The sequence below is a fragment of the Thermoascus crustaceus genome (genome assembly GCF_041956765.1).
Source record: "Thermoascus crustaceus strain CBS 181.67 unplaced genomic scaffold VTN00scaffold_11, whole genome shotgun sequence".
Taxonomy (NCBI): domain Eukaryota; kingdom Fungi; phylum Ascomycota; class Eurotiomycetes; order Eurotiales; family Thermoascaceae; genus Thermoascus; species Thermoascus crustaceus.
This window is the reverse complement of record NW_027192537.1, coordinates 271,298-291,739: the sequence shown is the minus strand read 5'-3', so window position 1 is coordinate 291,739 and position 20,442 is coordinate 271,298. Positions and strand designations below refer to the sequence as shown.

The following is a 20,442-nucleotide window of genomic DNA, read 5'->3' as shown; positions in this document are numbered from 1 at the left end:
TCTAACCTGTATAAGAATTAAGACCGTTAGTACGATATGCCTCTCCGGCAACTTTTAATTGAATGAGATGAACTGGACCAGCGCACCTGCACCCTCAATGACAGTCACCTGGCAGTGATGCCGAGAGGCGCTGGGGCGAGCGTAGAGTGCAAGGTGTAGACAGTAGATCCCGGAGACCCAAGGACAAAAACACGGCGCAGCCCGAACAAGCATCCAAGAATACTGGAGACGTAGGGTGCTGACTGCATCAAGGGAGTTGAGGGCCCACCAACGCGACTCGTGTATAGAAATAAACAACCTGTGCGCACCCAATGTGACGATCAGAGCGGAAGCTCTCTGATCGTCTTGTAATACTACTGCTGTGCCAGCGAATGCTAGTCAGTTCAGGCGATGCGCCGTGACGGTGGTTATGCGAGGATCGATCAGATAGAGCACCGCGGGTGGAGGCGGTTGGCTACCTGCGGGATAAACGAACAATGACGGATGGGTGGGCTCCGTGCAAAAGGACAGGACGGGGAGGGAAGCTATTATTATTGTTTGGAGAGGGACTGGGAGAGGAGTCTGCTATTACTGTTGCAGCAGCACCTGTAGTGTCCAATAGCGCCATCAGCGTGCAGGGCGCCGAAGATTGCTTGTGATCGGTGATGGGGAGACCTCTCGAGTCCTACGTCGGGCTAGGGAGGGGAAAAGCCAGAGACGAGACGTTTCCGGCGATGGATACCCAGACCCGGGCAAAAGCTTGAGTTTTATTGTAAGCTCAGACAAGAATGGGTCGAAAAGTGGGCTTTTCCAGGAGGTTGACCTCACGTTTCCAGGGTGGGATGGCGAGATGTGCGATATTGCTACATAAACTACACTGTACACAAGTACCGAGGGACGGGACGAGATCGAACGAGCCTGACTCAGGGGCTTTTGTCTTCGGGGGAAAGGGACCATCAATACTACGTAGTAGCTACTGCTACCTGACGAAGATCGAGGGGGGAGACGAGCGGTCACAAGCCGAGCGCACACCCTACGGCCTAAACCTGCATAAATATGCACGGAAGACGTCGGTCGTTGCAGATTGCATTGGAAAGGAGCGAGTTGTACAATATCCCACGAGCAGAACTCGAGCAATTATCCTTTTCCGTCCCATCAGCTTCTCTTCCCCAGGGGAAAGATGATGGATCCATCAGCCCCAGGCATGGTCAGCGCCACCTTACACAGCCACGTGACACAAGGACAAATAGTTTGGGTGCTGACTCAGCGGGTCCCCGCCAAAGTGAAGGTTGGATAAAGCGCCTGCTTATCATACCTACCTAAGTTATCATTCCTATTTCTGTCCGTAACAAGGTGTAAAGAACCACTACACTCTAATCTTCTTACAATGGCTGCAGAAATACAGAATTCCAACCCAACAATTCTGAATGAGGCAGACCTCCCAACCCGCCAACGGCCGGCGCCCCCTCGCAAGCCTGGCGTATATGACGGTGGGATATTTGCCCCCGCATTTCCCTCCCCCCCACACTTGAGCGATCCTCTCGCTGTCAGCACCTATTTTTCTGCCGAGTCGGATAGCGACGATGATAACTTAATGGAAGAGCCGATTGATGAACAAGAGATATATGGTATGATATAGCCCTCCCCTCTTCATGATGCTACTCAAGTGAGCAATTTGGACTGACTGGACCCAGACCTTGTCTCTACGATTTCCGATCCAGAACATCCCATATCCTTGGGGTCACTCGCCGTTGTCTCCCTTCCAGACATTTCAATCAAGCCATCCCTGCCAAACAACCCCGATTCACCTCTTCGAACCGTTACGGTTCTCATCACGCCCACAATCACGCACTGTAGCTTGGCCACTGTCATAGGATTGGGTGTGCGTGTCCGTCTCGAACAGTCGCTGCCACCTCGGTTCCGTGTTGACGTGCGCATCAAAGAAGGCACTCATAGCACGGCCGAGGAGGTAAACAAACAGTTAGCGGACAAGGAGAGGGTGGCTGCGGCATTGGAGAATGGAACTTTGATGGGTGTTATCGGAAAGATGTTGGAGACCTGCCAATGATGGCGCATCCGTCTGTTTCTGTACGAAGGAGCTCATCTGAGCAATCTCAGTCGCTTGTGTTTCTTAACCCAAGTGACCACACGCATGGCTTGAATATGTCATATCACGACATCATCTCGGAGGCCATAAGCTGCTGGCCAGTGTCATGGGAAATGGTGACGACACCCTTTGTTGATTAAACGCCATAGGGCAGTCCGTTGAAACTCTGGATGCCCATTTTTCCCGTACGAATCCGCAGACTATTACTACAAATACATGGAAAGCGGGAAATGCCCCTTTGATCCAAGCCATTGCATCCCTTCCCACCTCCCCCTGCTGAACTGCCAGAAGCAGAATGATCTATTTATCCTTCCAGGACGCCGCTCTCCTTGAGACCCTTCCAAAGCTCCGGTTCCAAAAATTTGCTGACCGTTACATCTTCTGCCAAACCTTTTCTTCTTCTTGTCTTTAGCACGAAATCCCTGGCAGTTGCCATCGCACTAGCCATCTCCAATGGCCTTAGTTTGACTTCACGGTCAAGCGGATCTCCGGGCACGACGCTCCACTTGTCGAACACTAGACTGACAGTGGCTTGACCTTGAGTGTGAATCCGAAGATCTGTCTCGAAACCGAAGGAGTCAATTACTGGAATCAATCCATGGACAGCGTAAAGAGGCGTCCCAGCAATTGGTCCGTCGGAAAGGACGTGTCCTCTTCTGCGTGAGAGAACAGTATAGATCGATGCAACAGCATCTGCAGGTCCGGTCATAGCGCAGGAGTAGATGGGTTCCATCAAGCGAGGGGACGCCATTAGGAATGAGGAATAGACAGCACGGCGGGCTGTTGGAATAATCTGTCCCCCTCCCCTGTATATAGCTTGATCGGCGAGAGAAACGTCTGTAAGCCTGAATTTTGTATTTCGTATCGCTACCGGCCAGTTAGTCGTGTAATCCATATCAACAATCGCTTTCTCCAGTGTTGATTTCAGAAGTCATTGATGTTGAATAAAACGGTGAACTTACGCTCTTCACATAGCGGGCCTTCCCTTGTGCCCCAGCTAAAACCTTGGGTGATGGAATCCCTCACTGTTCCGAGAAGCTTTTTATCAACCTGGGACGGCAATGTGTCGTCTTGAAGGATATTTGGCCCCATTTCGTCGGGACCAAACGCCCATATGCTTCTGGCAGCCAATTTGTCCCAGTCATACTTCTCTTCAAAGAACTGGGCCACTTTGCGGATAGGATCCTTGATGCTGACACGGCCGCTCTCGATATCTTCTGCGATACCATCATCCAAGGGCTCTGCGACCATAGTAATCTTGTTCTTTTTGTTAGGCGTAATTGCGTAGCACATGATTGCGGAGGTTTCGACAACAGTCTCACAGAATCTTGTGACAGGGTCCGAGACCTTTATTTCCATCTCGGCGTAGAGCCTGCGAAGATCATGTAGAACGCAGTCCATGTAAAGCTCGCCGGTCCCCAGGACCACATGCTCACCAGACTCTTCAACCTTCGTCGAGATCAGCGGGTAGCTCTTGTTGACCTTCCGCAGACCCTCAAGCATCTTTGGAAGTTCGGACGGGTTGATAGGCTCGACAGCGACCTTGAACACCGACTCGGTCATGTGCCGTATCGGCTTGAAGATATATGCATCTTCGTCGTCCTCGAATTTGAGCGGCACGAGAGTCGCAGTCTTGACTATGGAATTGTCCACACCACCAAGAAGCACCCAATTTCCGGCTGGGACGCCGCTGGTTGGGATGTTATAGCGAGTCTCAGCAATCCAAGTGTCTGATATGGTGGCGATGACCATGTCTTCCTCGTCGTCAGGAGTATAGCCTTCACCCAAGACACGAACTTGTTGTCCCGCTCGAGCAGTTCCACTCATTATCCTCCCAAATGCATTGAATTTAGCAGCGTCGGAGGTGCTAAAAAGCTTCGTGACGTGTATAACCAGAGGCCCGTCCTGATCACAAGCAGCCATAGCTGAGGCCACCTTCGTATCGAGAGGGCCTGTGTAGTATCTTTCCAGCTTCTTCTGGGCCCCTTCTACCGGAGAAGGGATGTGCTGAACCATCATGTCCACAAACCCGGTTGCCAGACCAAAGAATTGCTCACAGACAAGGTTAAGGAGCACCTTTGCGTCCGATTTAAGTTGGGAAGGCTTCAAATGGATACCCAGGGTTGCTAGCGTCTCCTTTAAGTCGTCCGGGCTCTCACTGATCGTGTGAGAGTAGAGTTTATATATAGGCTCCAGGACGAAGTTGACGAACGTCCGTTTTGATCTCTCTTCCATTCCTTTCCGTGTAAACTTCCGACTCTTGGGATTGAAGAAAATATCACCCCATAGCCGCACTGCAAACTCTGCTGAATCAAGTTTAGGGTAGGTTTCAGCATACATCCTAGCAAAAGACTGCAAAGTAAAGCACCAGCCCATCGAGGTACATGCGAAAGCAACATTTCCCTTCTCCGGGCTAAGGCGTCTCTTTTCTCCTTGCCCAGGCAAGGCTTTCTCAATAACGGTATTGACTTCTTCCACCACATGCTTCAGTTTGAAGTATGCGTCATTTGGTGGAAGCTTCAGCTCGAGGATCAGTCTATCCATCTTGTTCACAACGAGCGTCAGAGGGAGGTCTTCTAGCACAGCGTGTTTGATGATCTGCTCCGTGTTCGCCTGGACACCTTCAACAACATCCACGACCAGTACAACGCCGTCGGCCAATCGTAAGGACGCAGCCACTTCATCCACAAAATTCACATGCCCGGGAGTGTCGAGAATATTGAACAGGTACGACTTCCCCTTTGTCCCCGGAAGAACCAGGCTCATGGGTGCTGCTTTAATGGAGACACCGCGCTCTCTCTCCAAAAAGTGTACATCCGTGTAACGAAGCTGTTCATCTCTTCGCTTTCCTGTTCTTTTTTCCAGCCGTTCAGCGATGTCGTGGGTCTGCATCACCAACATGTCCATGAAGGCAGTCTTGCCATGATGCAGATGGCCGACAAGAGCAATATTCCTTATCTGCTCTGGAAAGTTAAGCAGATCACTCATGAACTCGCGAGAGTAAAACACAGGCGGCAGGTCAGCCTCCTGAACCGCGAACTTCTTCTGCTGTACGGGGGCGATGATGGGTTCAGAGAGGGGTTGCGCATCTTCCTCTTGAACCAAGGTCTCGACCTCTTCGCCATAGACCTGCTGCGCGGTGGGATAGTACTGTTTGTCTTCGTGCAGGACGACAGCATTTGAAGGACCCTCTGTTGAGACGTCAGCACCGACAATCGGATGGCATTGTTGGATGACAGGGCACTAACCGTCTACTTCCATCAGCTGTTGCTCGTTGACTTCCTCCTCTGCTTCCTCTGACTCGTCATCGTATGCGTAAATTTGTGGCCTGACTTCTCCATGCTGCGCTTCCTCCTCCGACTCTTCAACCTCTCCGATATAGTTTCCAAACCTGAGATTGCAAAGTCAGCTGCAGACCGTTGATGGTGGTAAAAAGAGGAAAATCTGGGGAGCATACTCATCATATAGGTCGTCCATGGCGCCGTGTAGAGATCTGCAGCCGTGGCGGGATGGTCACCAGTCTTGGGGCAGCTGGCGCATCTCTGTTGGAGCTGCGTGAAGTTCTTTGATCCTACGCGGCGAATACGCGGAGCTGACCGAGTCCCACCGCCCGCGCTGTGGTCCAAGCTCTAGCTGAATTGTCCCGTAGTTTTCTCCTTGGGGTTCAGACCGCCCCCCAACATCCCACCGCCTGGAACTATTTCAACAGCGCAAAGGCCTCGACAGGCGTTTTTTTCCCTTCTTGTCGAGCCCTCCCTTAGATAAGCAGTTCTTCAGATCAGTTTCCTCGTCTCTGAGAGTCTGTAAGTCGTTCGCTTTTGGTCGTCAAGCCTGCCTTCCTGTCTGACCCTTCAGATCGTTGCTGCCTGACCCCCCTATTCGCCAATTGAAGCCAGCATGTCTTCTCTTCCTCCAGTCTACATTGTCTCTTCCGCCCGCACGCCAGTGGGCTCGTTCTTGGGGTAAGGATTTTCCGAGTCTTGCAGTTTCCATGCAATGGTCCTGACCACTACTCAAACAGCTCCCTTTCGAGTCTCTCCGCTACGCAGCTTGGTGCTCATGCGATTAAAGGCACGAAGACCCTTCGTCACGACAGTCTAGCACAGACGGACGCATGCTAATTTTCTGTTAGCTGCTATTGAGCGGGCTGAGGGAATCAAGCCGGCTGATGTCCAGGAGGTCTTCTTTGGAAACGTCCTGTCAGCAAAGTGAGTTTCCCGTTTGCTTCTCTGGTCTGACAGGCTTAGTGCTTACATCTGTTATCAGTGTCGGACAGAACCCCGCGAGACAATGCGCCCTCGGCGCTGGTCTCGAGGAATCCACTGTGTGCACTACTGTTAACAAGGTCTGCGCTTCTGGCTTGAAAGCAATCATTCTGGGAGCGCAGACGATCATGACCGGTAACGCTGACATCGTCGTGGCCGGTGGCACGGAATCCATGTCGAACACGCCCCATTATCTTCCTAACCTGCGCACGGGTGCCAAGTATGGCCACCAGAACCTGGTGGACGGTATCATGAAGGATGGCCTGACAGACGCCTACGGAAAGAAGGAACTCATGGGTCTACAGGCAGAGGAATGTGCTCAGGATCATGGCTTCACTCGTGAGCAGCAAGATGACTACGCAATTCGTACTTATGAACGGGCCCAAGCTGCCCAGAAAAACGGTCTCTTTACGGAGATTGCGCCTATTGAGATACCCGGCTTCAGGGGCAAGCCAGGTATGACGGTGTCGCAGGACGAAGAGCCAAAGAACGTAAGCATGCATCGCCCTCGTTTTGTCTCTTGACTCTGCCATATGGAGAGATGAGCTGATACATTCCCTCGATAGCTTAACCCTGAAAAGCTTCGAGCTATGAAGCCAGCCTTCATTCCTGGCTCGGGCACGGTTACGGCACCTAACTCGTCGCCATTGAATGATGGTGCTGCAGCCGTTGTTCTCGTCTCTGAGGCTAAGCTGAAGGAGCTTAACCTCAAACCAATCGCTAAAATCCTCGGCTGGGGAGATGCAGCTCATGCACCCAACAAGTTCACCACCGCCCCATCTCTCGCCATTCCCAAGGCTCTCAAGCATGCCGGCGTGACCCAGGACTCTATCGATGCATTTGAAATCAACGAGGCTTTCAGTGTTGTCGCCCTTGCGAACATGAAGTTACTCGGTCTCTCCGAGGACAAGGTCAATCTTCACGGTGGTGCCGTCGCCATTGGCCACCCTCTCGGTGCTAGTGGTGCCCGCATTCTCACAACCCTGCTGAGCGTTTTGAAGGCGAAGCAGGGCAGACTCGGCTGTGTCGGCATCTGCAATGGTGGAGGCGGTGCTAGCGCCATGGTGGTTGAGTCGCTGCAATGATGAACGAAGGACCGTTCTGCTCCCTTTCGGCAATGGGATTTGCTACTCTTCTCCGACGGCCGATGTGAAGAACAGATATGATGCAATTACGCGGTAGATATGACCGATTGATAGAAGCCTCGATTCTGATGTTTTATACCACTTGAGCATGATACGGCACGGTGTCAGCACTGTGTTGTTTCAGTACCTTCTATCACAGCTGCCATTTGTCTTAAGAGTCTTAGACTTCTAAGGTTCACATGAACATAGGACCGTTCGGCATTCCATATACTTTTGGTAGATGTTATCAGGACACTTTAATATATAGTTGACGCGCTTCCACTCAATTACCTATGATTTCTAGGATTCAAGGCTTCCGTGAGATTGTATTCTGCCGGTAAGGGAGGCCATCCTAATCTTTTCTTCCCCCAGTGCAACTTTCTAAGCAGTTTTCATTAACGAATGCACTCCCACCTCTTATTTTCTTCTCTTCGAGTTTATCTGCAAACCACTGTGCCTGTAGATTCTACACAACATATCTGAAAGACAGGTGTACTTTTAGAGGGATGTGAGATAAGAATATGAGAAGACACGAAAAAAGTTCTCTACTAAGGATGTATCTCCACTGGAAAGCTGGACTGTTTCCACGTAGAAAAGAAAAGGTCGTCGCGAAAGACTCAGAATTTACATGCATACATATATATATGTACAACCGCACAAACGATCAAGCGGACTTTTAAATCAACAAGAACAAAATCCACAGCTTTACGCAAAAGCACCGACCAACGCCATCAACAGCGCTCCGCATGCGACTGCCACGCACGCTTCGATCCGCCGTCTACCCCTGAGTGTCTCGTAGCTCGAATCGCTGAGGAAATCTTCAGCCAACAGTTCCACGAGGCCTGCAAAAAGCAGCAGCCCGCTGCTGAAAGCATTTGTAAAACCGACCGTGAGCAGACCTACCGTGCTCGCCGGGTCGTAGAGGTTATGTAGGACCAGACCGATAACCTGGCCAATCGGCGTTGTGGTTCCGTACGCGAGGGACATAAGCCATGGTTTTGCTGACGACGTAGAGAACAGGTCCGGGATCAGCGAGGCGATGCGTGACCCAAGCGCGAAGCCTTCGAAGGTCTGGTGGAAGGATATGGCGACGAGAAGAACAATGAAAGACGTCCCCGTTGCAACACTGAGAGCCATTCCAATGAAGATGCTGTGGAAGAGGATACCAGCTTCAAGGAGAAGACACTGAAGGAGCTGTTTCTGTGGGTTCTGGAGCAAGACATCGGATCTGGTCTGGCGGTGTTCACCATGGCTATGTGAGCGTCTGCGGCCGCGGGGCCGAGAAGGGGGGCGTTCCTGTCTGCCAGCACTGGGGTAGGTTTCTGTGTCTGTGTACGGATCCAGCTCCTCGAGATCGAAATCGTTATCCTTGTTTTCGTCTGGACTTTCCGCAGATCCCGTACCAGACCCATTGATCAAATTCTCCGACGATGCGCCCATATCATGCGACTTGGTTCTTAAATGGCCATTATCTCGCATGTTCCCAAGACGTATCATATTTTGACCGCCCTGTTCACCCAGTTGAGAATATTCGTCCTCCATGTGTCTGTCCTCATCCATGCTTCCGCCCTTGGCATTAAGGATGAGATTATCATATTCGCTTCCATGCACATGTCCCGCTCCTTTCATAGCGAAAAACATCTCCACGGTGACAACGACAAAGACGGCAAGCATGGCTACAAGTCCCGCCATGGCCGGATAGCCCTTGTTCCAGAACCTGGGGAGGCATGGATCTGTGAGGGACACAAATGCAGTAGGAAGTAGGTGAACGAAAGCTGTCGCGATTAAGACCCCGGTTCCGAAGTGTCTAGAGAGGAAGAGGAAGCGACGCGGTATCGGGAGGCGTGGAAATCGACGCGCGATAATTGGGAAGGAGCATGCTAACAGAAAACTGATTAACTCGTCCGATACTAATATTAGACGGGGCAAAGGAGCAGCCCACCTAAAATGCTCAGTCCAAAAATGAGAAATATTGCTATGACATGCAACGGGGTATTGTAAGAACCTCGTTTGGTCGAGCCGCAAGTCGACCCATCGTTACCGTCTGCATCGCCATCTTCGGCTTCAGCCCGCCGCACAAGCTCTGCTCTTAGGATGGCAAGTGGGATATCCGACAATGCTTGGATGTTGCGTTCGAAGCCTGCGAAGGATAACAGCTCAGTCACATACTGGTTCTAGAGTAACAAGACTGCCAGTAGTCCGCGGGTCGACTATCTCAGCAATCACAGGCGTCGGCTTCGTATCCGAAAAATGGTGTTTCCGGAACAATATGCGGATACTGTGAAGAAAGCAATGGACAACTGAAGCTGGGTCTTACCAGATGCTCCTATGCTAACATCTTGTCGCCTGTCAACCCCGTTCACAGCCATCTCAACGTCAGGTAGCCCTGTATTCTCTCCACATCCATGGCCCAACCCCCGGTATTACTGCAACCGCACAGCCCGTCCGCAGCGAACAGTCTTGTTGCTATTGTTCTTTGTAAAGATGACAGAATACCTTCTGTGGCCGGGAATGCCGCTAGGGACCGGGGGCGGGAATACGGAAAGCAAACCGTTGCAGAGAGAGCTATAGCCAAGCCTTTGATAAGTTGGTGAATTTGCTATGTGGCGAGGGCATGAAACCCAATGTGACAAGGCTGATGTTGGAAAGCGGAGTTGTGGAGTGTACTGCGTATGCTCCTCGGTGGTGGAAGAGTCCAGACGGACTGTCTCTTGACAGCCGGATGCGGTCATTCGCCGGTCGACTTGGCGCTCGTAACGGACGCGGATCTATCGCGTCCCTATCCCAATCATTAGTCAACTACAAGAGAGTACCACCACAACATCAAGGTTGCTATTTGTGTTCACGGGTGCTTCACAGGCTTCAGGCTTGGGAAAGAACCTATACCCGAGTGCATCAACATGTTTCCACAGCATCAGCCTGTGTTGACAGTATGTAATGCCAATCAACTGAAAGAGGTACTACGTCGATCTTACATGCATCGACACGGGTCAGTTTCTAATTTAAACCGCTTCGGAGCGGATAAAGAGTTCCTATCAGATAGTGCCAGAAATAGCTCAGTCCAGATCAACCCACTTCGACTGATAGACAAGTCCCTGGAAAAGACCTCTCAGAAAGTAACATACTCAGATGCTGAGATTACCAAAGCAGAGGTGCCAAACGTGTATCGGGGTGTTCCCCAGGCACTTTTCTACATGAACAGCCTGTTATATGCCGGTACAAAAGCACTGATGTACAAAAGAGGGGGGAAAGAAAAGAAAACAAAATAAAAGGCGACATACTCAAAGGAAATGCCCGATAGACTCACTTATGTTGCAGGCAAAAGAACCGACAGACAAGATAAGAAAGTATTTCGTGTTAACACATTATCCAAAAGCAAGCCAGGAGCCCGTGGTAACTTGTACTTTGCTGCGGACCACCTCCCAAGTCAAGCGAGGACCCGATCGCATCACCACCTTAGGTATCTTTTAGTCGTTCTACACAGTAGTCGTACCGGCTATTCCAATGCGCGCCATGCCCTGCGGATATTGACATTTCTAGGAAGCTAGACGGAAAACAGAGCCTATTTCAGAAGATTCTGAGCAGAAACCAGACACAGTAGCACCATCGAGAACAGTGTCGAAATTCATGTCATCCGGCAGCACCTTGATATGCCCGGAACTGCTGTCGCCATTGAAAACAATTGCCATCTTCATCGTCTTGTCGACCGGGCGATCAAAGAAGTGGCTGCTACCACCAGAGACGTTTCCATGTATGGTGGATTTACCCCGCGTGTTTCCAGAGTCGAGGATTTCGTGGATGTCCCATTCGCCGCAGCCGCTCTTCCAGCACGAGCACTCGGGTTTGCCGTACTGAAGAGTGCGGGGGATCTGCGCATTCAAGATCCAGGCGGCCGGCATGTCCATGTTAAAGCCCCTTTTGCCGGTCATGGGCATGGAAAACTCCACAAGGAAGACCTTACTGGCACCGTCGAAGCCATCTGCGGCGAAGTTAGCCGTCAACATGGTTTCCTTCAAATTGCCCCATTTAGAAAGAGATGACTCACGGAAGGCAACAGTGCCAGGGCGAACAGTACCGCATGAACCATCAGTGCACTCCTTATCAGTCATGATAACAATTTCGGTGTTGTCGGGAAGCATCTTGTCCTCGAGGATTTGAGGGTACGACGATCCGCTGCAGCCATCAGAAGACGCATAAGAGAGAGAGTTACCGAAAACGCTAAGAATCAGTCAGTGGACAGGCACGTTACAAAAACCATGGAACGCGAGAATTTCAAACTTACTGATCGAAGACGCCAGAGCCCTGGCCACCGTTGTGGTTGAGGAATGTTAGACCGTAAGACTCGCCAGATTGAGCATTATAGTAGGCCTGGCGGGACCAGCTTGTTCCACTAGTGCTGGCAGAAGCACCGGCAGTTTCTGCAGGAGAGTCTACACGAGATCTGATAGAGGGATGAGAATTTTCATCCACTTCGATGGCGGCAGGGATGGCGGGAGGGACTGCAACAGCATCAGAACCACTGCCAGCACCGCCATCCCATGTGTTGACCCATTGTACGACCTGGCCATTGATGGTCGCTGTGACAACGTCGCCGACAGCGCGTTTTTGCTCCTGGGTCTCAGAAGTCTCGTAGCTGCGGCTGTGCAAATGGTGATGGTCATGTCGGCGCCGATGAAAGTTCGACTTGACTTCGCGCTTCTGAGAAGAACCGGAGCCGGGAGTATAGAAGGCAAACTGCTTCAAAGCAAGAGGGCCACGGAAATGCCAAGAGACCTGGAGTTTCGAGATTCATTTCAGTCAGCCTTCTGACAAACTGTTTCCCAGCCCAGGCCTTTTTATTCCCCGCTATTTAGGTCTGAGCGTTTAGATATTGGTAGACGAAGGAGAGCGCGGTGCATACCTCCCCATTCAATGGAGCGAGCGGTCCCGAATACTGTTTCGGAGTAGATGTGCAGGTGCCAGTACTGCTATCCATGCCCGTTATCTCGTTGTAGATACCGGCAAAATTAAAGTCGGTAAAGGCCATTGACTTGACGGCAGAGCAATACCAATTTCCCGCGAGATTGAAAGCATTGGGGCAACCTTGAGCGGCGACGCTCGAAATGGAGGCGCTAAGCACAATGCCAAATGCAACAGGTAAATGCATGATGCTCAAGTAGGCCTGGGAGAATAACTGGACCTGCCAGAAAATTAGATTTAAATCAAAACTGAACGCTGAGGCATCGGCGTGTTGCAGCCCGCATGGACAAAAACAGATACTGGGTAATTCGTTGTGCGGTATAGCGTGTAAAACAGACTATCATATGCAAGAATAGAACACAATGGGATAGGAAGTGGAGATATATACCTGCTAGGTGAATATGCACAGAATGACTGAGTGAATAAAAGCGACCGACTGTGAATAGGGAGCGAATAGGTCGTGGATTTATGAAAAGAGCGACAGGAGGTCGGGCAAATCGAATAGTTTTACCAAGTAGAGACGAGAGAAATATGCATTTCCTGACTGCCTCCAACGCGATCCTGAACGTACGATGCCACTAGGACGGCCTCCAACAATATGGAGCTGTAACGGACTTTATCTACCTACCTAGGTGGCCAGAATCCTAGGAGTAGACTGCAAGCATCGTTCGGGCCCCTGAAAACTCTATAGAAGCCCCGAGGCTTTCCAAGAGCTGCCAAGGACTCCCCAAGAACAGCCAGAACAGACCCGGGGACTGCCCCCTTCACTAGGTGAACTTGATCGCCATGGCCGCAGCGCCATTGTGGTTTGTACGGTATAGATGTGCGGCCGTAGGGTTCATCCCTGCTAGTATGGCACTATCAGAGGAGTGCGGAGCAGGAATCACCGTTGCCATGACATGCAGTTAGACGCTCCTCTTTGGAGTGACACGGTCGGATCCTTAAGGCTCATCTGAATCAAAGACCTTTTTTTTAAGCGCGATGTCTTGGAGACCTCTTTGAGTCTTTCACTAGTGCGGAGTAGTCCTTCGTACTCGGGGAATTCCTCCAGTGAGGTCCTAAAAAGCGCGACCCGCCTGCTCCGTTTCTCTCGGCCTCTTTCTTGGAACTTCTGAGCACCATGCGTACCTGCGTCCTGCCTCGTGTCGTCTCCACTCGCAATCATGGCTAACTTTTTAATTTGGACATCGCGCCTTGGCGAAGAGACCCGGGGGTTTCCCCTTAAAAAGTGGAGGATAACAACCATACCGGACTGGGAGTTATTCTAGCCAAAAATGGTTATTATTAGTGGCGTGTCTCGCTATACATAGAGCATCTCCATTGTGAGCCTCGCAGCAGGGTGATACTCCAGTTCCGGAGCATCGCTGGCTGACCTGTTCTGGGTCGAAAAAGGCTGCTTTTCCCATTTACGCACTTTGTTTTAAACGCCAAAGTCGGGGTATTATTTCCAGCAGAGCTGCTTGATATTTCTGATAATTATGACAGGAGCCGACTTTTGGACGGCTGACTGGTCGTAGCCGTCCAATCTTCGATCATAATTGTATAGATGCTCTCTGAGAAGCCTTGAATTCTCGAATCTGCCAGAGACATGGTGATAACATGGTGATGTAGTACCTTACATTACGACTGGGAATCAAGCATTCTAGCGCATGTATCAGAACGGCTCCTTTCTGTATTCAAAGACTCGGCAGAACATCCCACCGAAAGCGAGCTCTCGGTTCTCTTGTTTTTCTATTCATAATCCACTGCTGAGATAAATCGCCTGTCGTGCGGGATAGAGATAAGAGAATCGCATAGAGCGCATGTAACATGGGGGCTCTGAGTAAGTCCATCGTAGCGCTGAGTTCGGGCACTTGGCGCCTATCGCGTCGTGGTACGCCTCGATACAGAGGATCTTGAGCCAATCAAACCTCGCAAGACCTTCCGTAATGTCTCCATTGGAGATATTGGCGTGATGGACCACTGGCTGCGAGGATGTGGTGGCTTAAACGATCTAGAACTTCTACTGGCAAATGGCCAGCATAATAAACCAGTGCGCCACTGGCAGATTGAGGAGAATATTCCACGAGAACATACAGCCGGCGTTTTATCTGCTCTTGAGTTTCGTCCAGCCACTGGTACCTTTTGGTCGGCCAGAACTTGGCTGTGGCATCGTAACTTCTGGGGCTTCACTCTCATTGTCCTGCTGCACCGTTCTGGCCGTCACAGTGCTCCTAGTATCATCTTCAACCGACTCACCCTTAACCTCGGTTCTTGGCCCAACGAGAACCATATGCTCTTGTATAGTTGGTTGAGGCTGCTCTTGACCTTCGTCGTCCCATTCCTTCTCTAGGAGCTCCCACTCTGCGCTGGCGATCTCCCCAAGTAGGGTGGACTTCAACTTGTCAACAATCTTCATCGGACTTGGTAGTTTCCATGATCGCATGAACTCTGTGCCCTCCGCTGCTCCAAGAAATGAATGCGATGTGCCGTGGGAATAGTGGCCAAGCATGGGGAATGATTTTGTTCGCTGGATTGTAGTCCTCGGAGAATCCTTGGTGGCCTTGAGCTTTGATTGTGCATCACGGCCAGAGAAAACCCTCATCACAGTCGAAGGCTGGGCAGGAGGCGCGACAAGCAGCTGCCACATGTTCTTCCCAATATCACAGACGTCTTCCCACGAGTCCGATCCGATATTCAATCCCTGAGTCCGGCACAGCCAAGACACATTCCAAGCCAACAAACTGGCACCTTCTAAGAAAAGGGCATAGGCTGCTGGGTCCTCTTTAACCAGTTTCAAAAGACTCTTATCGATAAAAAGGGGCCTGGGGCGTGGGTATGGGCGGGGATCCACTGTCCGCGACGCCGTCGGACTATTTGATAGTGACTGGGAGGGAGACATCCCAGGAAATGGCACATCTCTCGAAAGATAAGACGCGGCAGGTGTAAATATGGTAGGTAAGGGATAGTTCCGGTGAGGAAGCGTTATCTCTGCAGGAAGTCTCAAGGAGAGGTAGTGAGAGACGAGAACAAGAAGATGGGCAATATTAGAGAAGGCAGTGGAAATCTGGGCGGGGGTAGCACCTAAATCAACATTAACATATCAGATAAAGACAATGGAAGCAAGTCGCATCACTCACTATTCATATCCCTAAGATCTGCTATAGTCACACCGCCGATTACATAGCTCTCCCTAGTTTCGCCGTTCTTCTTCCTGACCTTCTGTCGCAGCCCGTAGAGGTTCGCAGCTTCTCTGCAGAGGAATATCCTGGACTCGGCGGTCTTGTTGTGCAAGGCGTGCCATAGGTGTTCCGTCCTCTTGGTGCTGTTCTGGATGCTGGTCAACATCGCAGATCGCCGCTCCGGGAGTTGATAGTTCGCGGACTCGGCATCAGAATGCCGCTGAGCTAGGACAGCCTTGCGGCGGACAATGTCGCTTTTTTTCTCTTTTATTTCGCTCTTCAAGAGCTCGATGTGGTCGAGGATTGCTTTTGTCCGCGCCGACGACTGTGCTTCTTTGGTGTGAGCGACCTGGAGGGCCAGGCGACTGGAACTTCTCTGTTCCTGTTGTGCAGAACTCTCATCATCCGGGCCCCATTTACGATGGTCATTCTCACTGACCACTGCAGTTTCGATCTGACGCCCGATAGCCTCTTTCTCTAGCAACACCCGGGCATTGTCAACTCGTAGCTGGTAGAGCTGGTTACGGGCACACGTGGAACAGTAGAACGGCAGCCGCGAGCTGGAGGAACGAGAGCATACGTGACAGCTCATCTCAAATGGCGTGTATATGTCGTTAACAAGGTATGACTGGAGAGTGACACCTCGCTCCCATGATCCTCTTTTGGCGGTCCGAAAGCGGTTTGAAGCTGTCGGGTAAGAGGACCGTGCAACTCAGCAAGACAACTTGGAAGATAATGGGAAGTCTTCATGACTCAATGAAAGACTGCATTTAAGGGCCACTTAATATGCGAGAGTATCCAAAAGAGAGTTGCTGGGTTGCGATACAGTGAAGGTGACGAGGAGCATGTTTGCCATGCGATTTTCTGCCAGAGTCATCAGGCTGTCACCTGCACCGTGTGGACTGATTGCCTGCTGATAACGTCACCTGACTGGTTTTCGCGGTGAGCTACACCCAACCTTAACCACGCGGACCTGGAATATCTTACATGCTGGAATTTTTAACTCACTCCGAGGGACTATTGGACGCCTGAGCTTCAGGGGAAACAAGCATGGAGGAAGCACCTAATTCGATCCTCGAGGAAGGGAGTCAAACACCAGACCAAGATACAGATCCAGAAATCGTGGATAAATTCTCTCCGACAGCGGATGATATTTCTCAATGTCCCGATGTTGTGCAGAATCTCGAGAGCTGCAACTGGGAGCAGCTCCAGGAGAAGTTTGTCGAAGCCATGGAAGCACATGCTCGAACTGAACAGGGCTTGCAAGAGCAAACGGCGCAGCTCCTCGGGGTATTCTACACACACCTCCGATTTCACGGAATGAAGTTTATTGACATTTCGGCCAGGTATTCATGGCATGGTCTCAGGTTACAGTAGCTCGCGATGAGGATCGGGCTTTTAAGAGGTTGAAGATTACTGAGCCCTCTGGCTCGACCGAAGGACGTAGCGGCTAATTGCTCCTATAGATTCAAGACACGTATGCAGCATGTGCAGAACTCCGAGAAGAAGTTGGAGGACAAAAGAAAGCATTGTATGTCTGATGGACTCTCAAAGCAGACCTTGATACTGATGTTGAACACCACAGATGCAAATGTTGTTAAAGCTTTTGAAAGCGCTCTTGCATTGCTCAATGATTGAAGCAAGTGGGCCTCTTGTGCTGAAGTTGTGAAGTCAATGTGTGATGCATGGGTCAGTCCGTTCTACAGAGCGCCATAGGGAGTTGTTCTCTTAGTAGCTTCGCTAACGAAGAAGCGATAGCTGGCACCTAATTGCGCGGGGATTCAGATACCGTGCAATGCTGTTTCTCTAACATGTCATACGCAGTACATTCTTAGCTCTCCATTTTCGATCATGGAAAATAGGCCCTCGGATGCAGACGGAAATGGCAAGAGTGATGAAACAGGCAGCACTTCGCCGTCCGATAACAAGAGGACCGCCCGAATCGCTTCTAAGGATACCCGATAAGCTGAACACCAATGAGTTGGACGAAGTCGCCATTGCATGTCAGGAACTAAAGGATAGGAGATCGACTACCAAAACCGTCAAAACTCGGCGAAGTAGACCTGTCTCGTCGATATGTGAATCGTATTTGCCTGATCTTTCAACTGCTTGTGCTGAAAACATCACACCCGCCATCTGTGTCTACTGACGACATATGCTGAGGTCTCTGCTTTGCCTTTTCCCCTTCATGCCCTCATTTTCCTTCAGCGGATAAAGAGGGATCAAGCCCCAAGGAGCGATTCAGGACCGGATTTTTGTTGCGTATTTAATGATATCGCAACAACTAAGTACCTTGATTGCCAACTTGGTGTGTTCTTCTGTGTATGCTGCTGGTGGGGAATGTATATGGGCAAAGATGGCGGCTGGGACGGCAGAGACAGCCGAAAGTCAGATTTTATAAGTGGATAAACACATTGTTTATCATATTAAACAATTTATCTAGATATAACAAACTCAGAGGCGATGTTGGACCCTGGCAGGTGCACTTTTTCACTATCCTATATAAATCCCAACTACGGGTTAGATCTGAAACATTCCAATTTGAATAAAAAAAGCTCCGTTATCCAAACCATTAGATGGATCAGACGTGTTTACCAACTGCAGATAAGAATTGTTAAAAGGGGAGGGGAAAGCCAAAGACTACATACTATAGGCAGTAACCTGTTATTCTACAGACTAAGTGACTCCATCGTCTGCATCGTAAATATCGAGACATTTCCAAATCATCAATGGAAATCCTCATAAGAAACGACGCTGATAGTCAAGTGTCATAACGGAAGCTGGAGAGTATAGAATAATGGTGGAAGTACAGCCCAAAGAGCGAAGGGCTTTACTGAAGCAAAATGTCTGAAAAATATCACGACTCCTCTTTGGAGTACCGGTAATCTCACTTGTTCCGAATTCCTGCGCCTACGGAGCCGCCACCATTTTGCCTGCTAGGTCGACCGGTGATGTCTTGCCAGGTCGCCGTTGAAGCCTCTTCCTCTGCTGGCCAGCAAGCTTTCTTCTTCAGCCTCTTCAGCATCTTCATCGATCTGACGTTCATCCAGTTTCGGTGTGCGGAAGAGCATCGTGAGGAAGACAATAAGGTAAACACCTAACAAAGGGTAATCGGATCAGTATTTCAGTTCTACAAGAGAACATTATCTGAGTAAATCTTACCAAGGAATACAAATTGAGCCCAAAAGAAGAGGATTCCGAAAAATGGGAAGTTCATGGTCACGCGGTTGAGGAATGTGCTTAAGACACTTGGCGTGCAGACTGCTTTCGCAGCTGGATTATCAGCTAGCTCAGAGCAGGGCTTAATTAGGTTCTTGTTACTAGCACAATCTGGTTGCCCTCCAGGAAGCATGGGAGTACGATCACAAAATGTCTGCGGCCCGAACGTCGCGTACTGCGGTGCGACAATCATTGAGATCGAATAATTGAGCGCGAGCGTTATTAATGTCAGCATCACTGTCGCAATGAGCAAAGCCTGCGGAGAGGTGTGACGCTTTCTAATCTGGAAAATCCTGACCCATAAGAATCGAATACCAATCACTGCGATCCCGACGACAGAGCTGCTGAAGAACAGCAGCACGAGTAAGGTGAAGATGATATAGTCAACCGGGAAGACCTCGGCACTTCGGACAAATATCCAGTTGATCGGGTTGAAAAAATTAATTTTGCCTAGGATATATCCACAGTGCTGCTTGCAGATGGAGTTTTTCGCCTTGTCAATTGTTGTAAGAAGCATGGACGCCCATGTCAGCAACGCAACTAGAAGCAGAATAAAGCCGCCTATGAGCTTGAAAGGGCGAAAGACCACTTCGGTCTTGCACCAAAGTTTCATAATCCAGCTTCGCCGCTCTTCTTGAGCCTCCTCGATAAGGCGTTGCCGTCGTCTTAGCGTTCTTTCTTCCCGGACAAGAGCATCTAGCTCCCGGCGGTCTTTGGACGACAGGAGATCCGGGTTTCCTCCGCAGCGACCTTCCAACTGACGTTGTCGCTCACGGTTCGATTCCAACTGCGATGCCATGCTGGCTTTCAATGTCGGACTTGAGATTGAGGGTGCAGTCTTTATGAGGCTGATTGGAAGTATGGCGAGACCTGAAGACGTATATAGTACGTAAATACATATTCCAACGGTTATCAGCGAGCCAAGCGCGAAGGTGAGGGCGCGCTCGCCATCTGTAACAGATAGTTGGTCAGTCTTATTCAATCAAACGGCTCTCAAGCTCTTACGGTTTTCTGTAAGCAATCTCCGGAAGAAGTCGAGATCCTGGCCATTGCCATTCTTGGAAACTGGGACGAAGAACCCCACAAGGAACAAAACAACGACAATTGCGATGAAGACGAAAGTGTACTTGAGCGCGCTCCAGAGACGTTGACAAACTGTCTGCTCGCCTTGAAGAGTTGCGACTTCGTCATACTCCTCATACCAAAAATATGTAAATGGAACCACAAGCAAGCAGAGGAGAGCGTCTAAGGAATAAAGCAAATAGTATACAACCGTCAACGAGAAGACGATCTTGTCGACTTTATTCTGGGTAGCCCAGTCCTTCCGTCGACCCAATTCGGACGAGACCGTTGACGATACCAGAGCAACATCGACAGGCAGCAGCAGGACCGTTGCCAGTAGGGCTGTGATTGTGAAGATGCAGACAAGAGTTACAGATGGAGAGCGATCTCGAGGAGTCTGATAAACATAGATGAAAATTGAAGCCAGTAGAATCAAGAAGGCGACCACAACTGCATATATGGTCCATACAAGGGATGGCCACAGGACCGCCATGTCTGTGAAGCCGGCTGCCCGTGTACACGTCACATAAAAGCAAGATAACTACTAGTAATCACTGGGGAGGCAA

The 20,442-nt window shown here is 50.3% G+C and overlaps 8 protein-coding genes across 8 annotated transcripts; 3 read left to right on the top strand and 5 right to left on the bottom strand.

The window, feature by feature from the left end:
* Positions 1-1,366: 1,366 nt before the first annotated feature.
* Positions 1,367-2,047, top strand: VTN00DRAFT_2854 (uncharacterized protein; the record flags this gene model as incomplete). The annotated part of the gene is made up of 2 exons (XM_069429110.1): positions 1,367-1,607; positions 1,674-2,047. The coding sequence occupies 2 exons, from the start codon at positions 1,367-1,369 to the stop codon at positions 2,045-2,047; spliced, it is 615 nt and encodes a 204-aa protein (XP_069283270.1).
* Positions 2,048-2,390: 343 nt separating this feature from the next.
* Positions 2,391-5,563, bottom strand: VTN00DRAFT_2853 (uncharacterized protein; the record flags this gene model as incomplete). Its single annotated transcript, XM_069429109.1, has 4 exons — positions 2,391-2,953; positions 3,049-5,277; positions 5,335-5,477; positions 5,544-5,563. 4 exons carry the CDS (start codon positions 5,561-5,563, stop codon positions 2,391-2,393), a joined length of 2,955 nt encoding a protein of 984 aa, XP_069283269.1.
* A 420-nt stretch (positions 5,564-5,983) lies between these two features.
* VTN00DRAFT_2852 (uncharacterized protein) lies at positions 5,984-7,436 on the top strand (the record flags this gene model as incomplete). Its single annotated transcript, XM_069429108.1, has 5 exons — positions 5,984-6,048; positions 6,108-6,157; positions 6,219-6,294; positions 6,353-6,842; positions 6,918-7,436. The coding sequence occupies 5 exons, from the start codon at positions 5,984-5,986 to the stop codon at positions 7,434-7,436; spliced, it is 1,200 nt and encodes a 399-aa protein (XP_069283268.1).
* A 744-nt stretch (positions 7,437-8,180) lies between these two features.
* Positions 8,181-9,844, bottom strand: VTN00DRAFT_2851 (uncharacterized protein; the record flags this gene model as incomplete). Its single annotated transcript, XM_069429107.1, has 3 exons — positions 8,181-9,355; positions 9,418-9,615; positions 9,793-9,844. 3 exons carry the CDS (start codon positions 9,842-9,844, stop codon positions 8,181-8,183), a joined length of 1,425 nt encoding a protein of 474 aa, XP_069283267.1.
* Positions 9,845-11,011: 1,167 nt separating this feature from the next.
* VTN00DRAFT_2850 (uncharacterized protein) lies at positions 11,012-12,621 on the bottom strand (the record flags this gene model as incomplete). Its single annotated transcript, XM_069429106.1, has 4 exons — positions 11,012-11,454; positions 11,521-11,693; positions 11,758-12,248; positions 12,376-12,621. 4 exons carry the CDS (start codon positions 12,619-12,621, stop codon positions 11,012-11,014), a joined length of 1,353 nt encoding a protein of 450 aa, XP_069283266.1.
* Positions 12,622-14,520: 1,899 nt separating this feature from the next.
* On the bottom strand, positions 14,521-16,187 carry VTN00DRAFT_2849 (uncharacterized protein; the record flags this gene model as incomplete). The annotated part of the gene is made up of 2 exons (XM_069429104.1): positions 14,521-15,497; positions 15,554-16,187. 2 exons carry the CDS (start codon positions 16,185-16,187, stop codon positions 14,521-14,523), a joined length of 1,611 nt encoding a protein of 536 aa, XP_069283265.1.
* Positions 16,188-16,645: 458 nt separating this feature from the next.
* VTN00DRAFT_2848 (uncharacterized protein) lies at positions 16,646-17,233 on the top strand (the record flags this gene model as incomplete). Its single annotated transcript, XM_069429103.1, has 4 exons — positions 16,646-16,885; positions 16,942-17,000; positions 17,062-17,126; positions 17,181-17,233. 4 exons carry the CDS (start codon positions 16,646-16,648, stop codon positions 17,231-17,233), a joined length of 417 nt encoding a protein of 138 aa, XP_069283264.1.
* Positions 17,234-18,531: 1,298 nt separating this feature from the next.
* Positions 18,532-20,369, bottom strand: VTN00DRAFT_2847 (uncharacterized protein; the record flags this gene model as incomplete). The annotated part of the gene is made up of 3 exons (XM_069429102.1): positions 18,532-18,692; positions 18,758-19,765; positions 19,820-20,369. 3 exons carry the CDS (start codon positions 20,367-20,369, stop codon positions 18,532-18,534), a joined length of 1,719 nt encoding a protein of 572 aa, XP_069283263.1.
* Between the last annotated feature and the right edge of the window lie 73 nt (positions 20,370-20,442).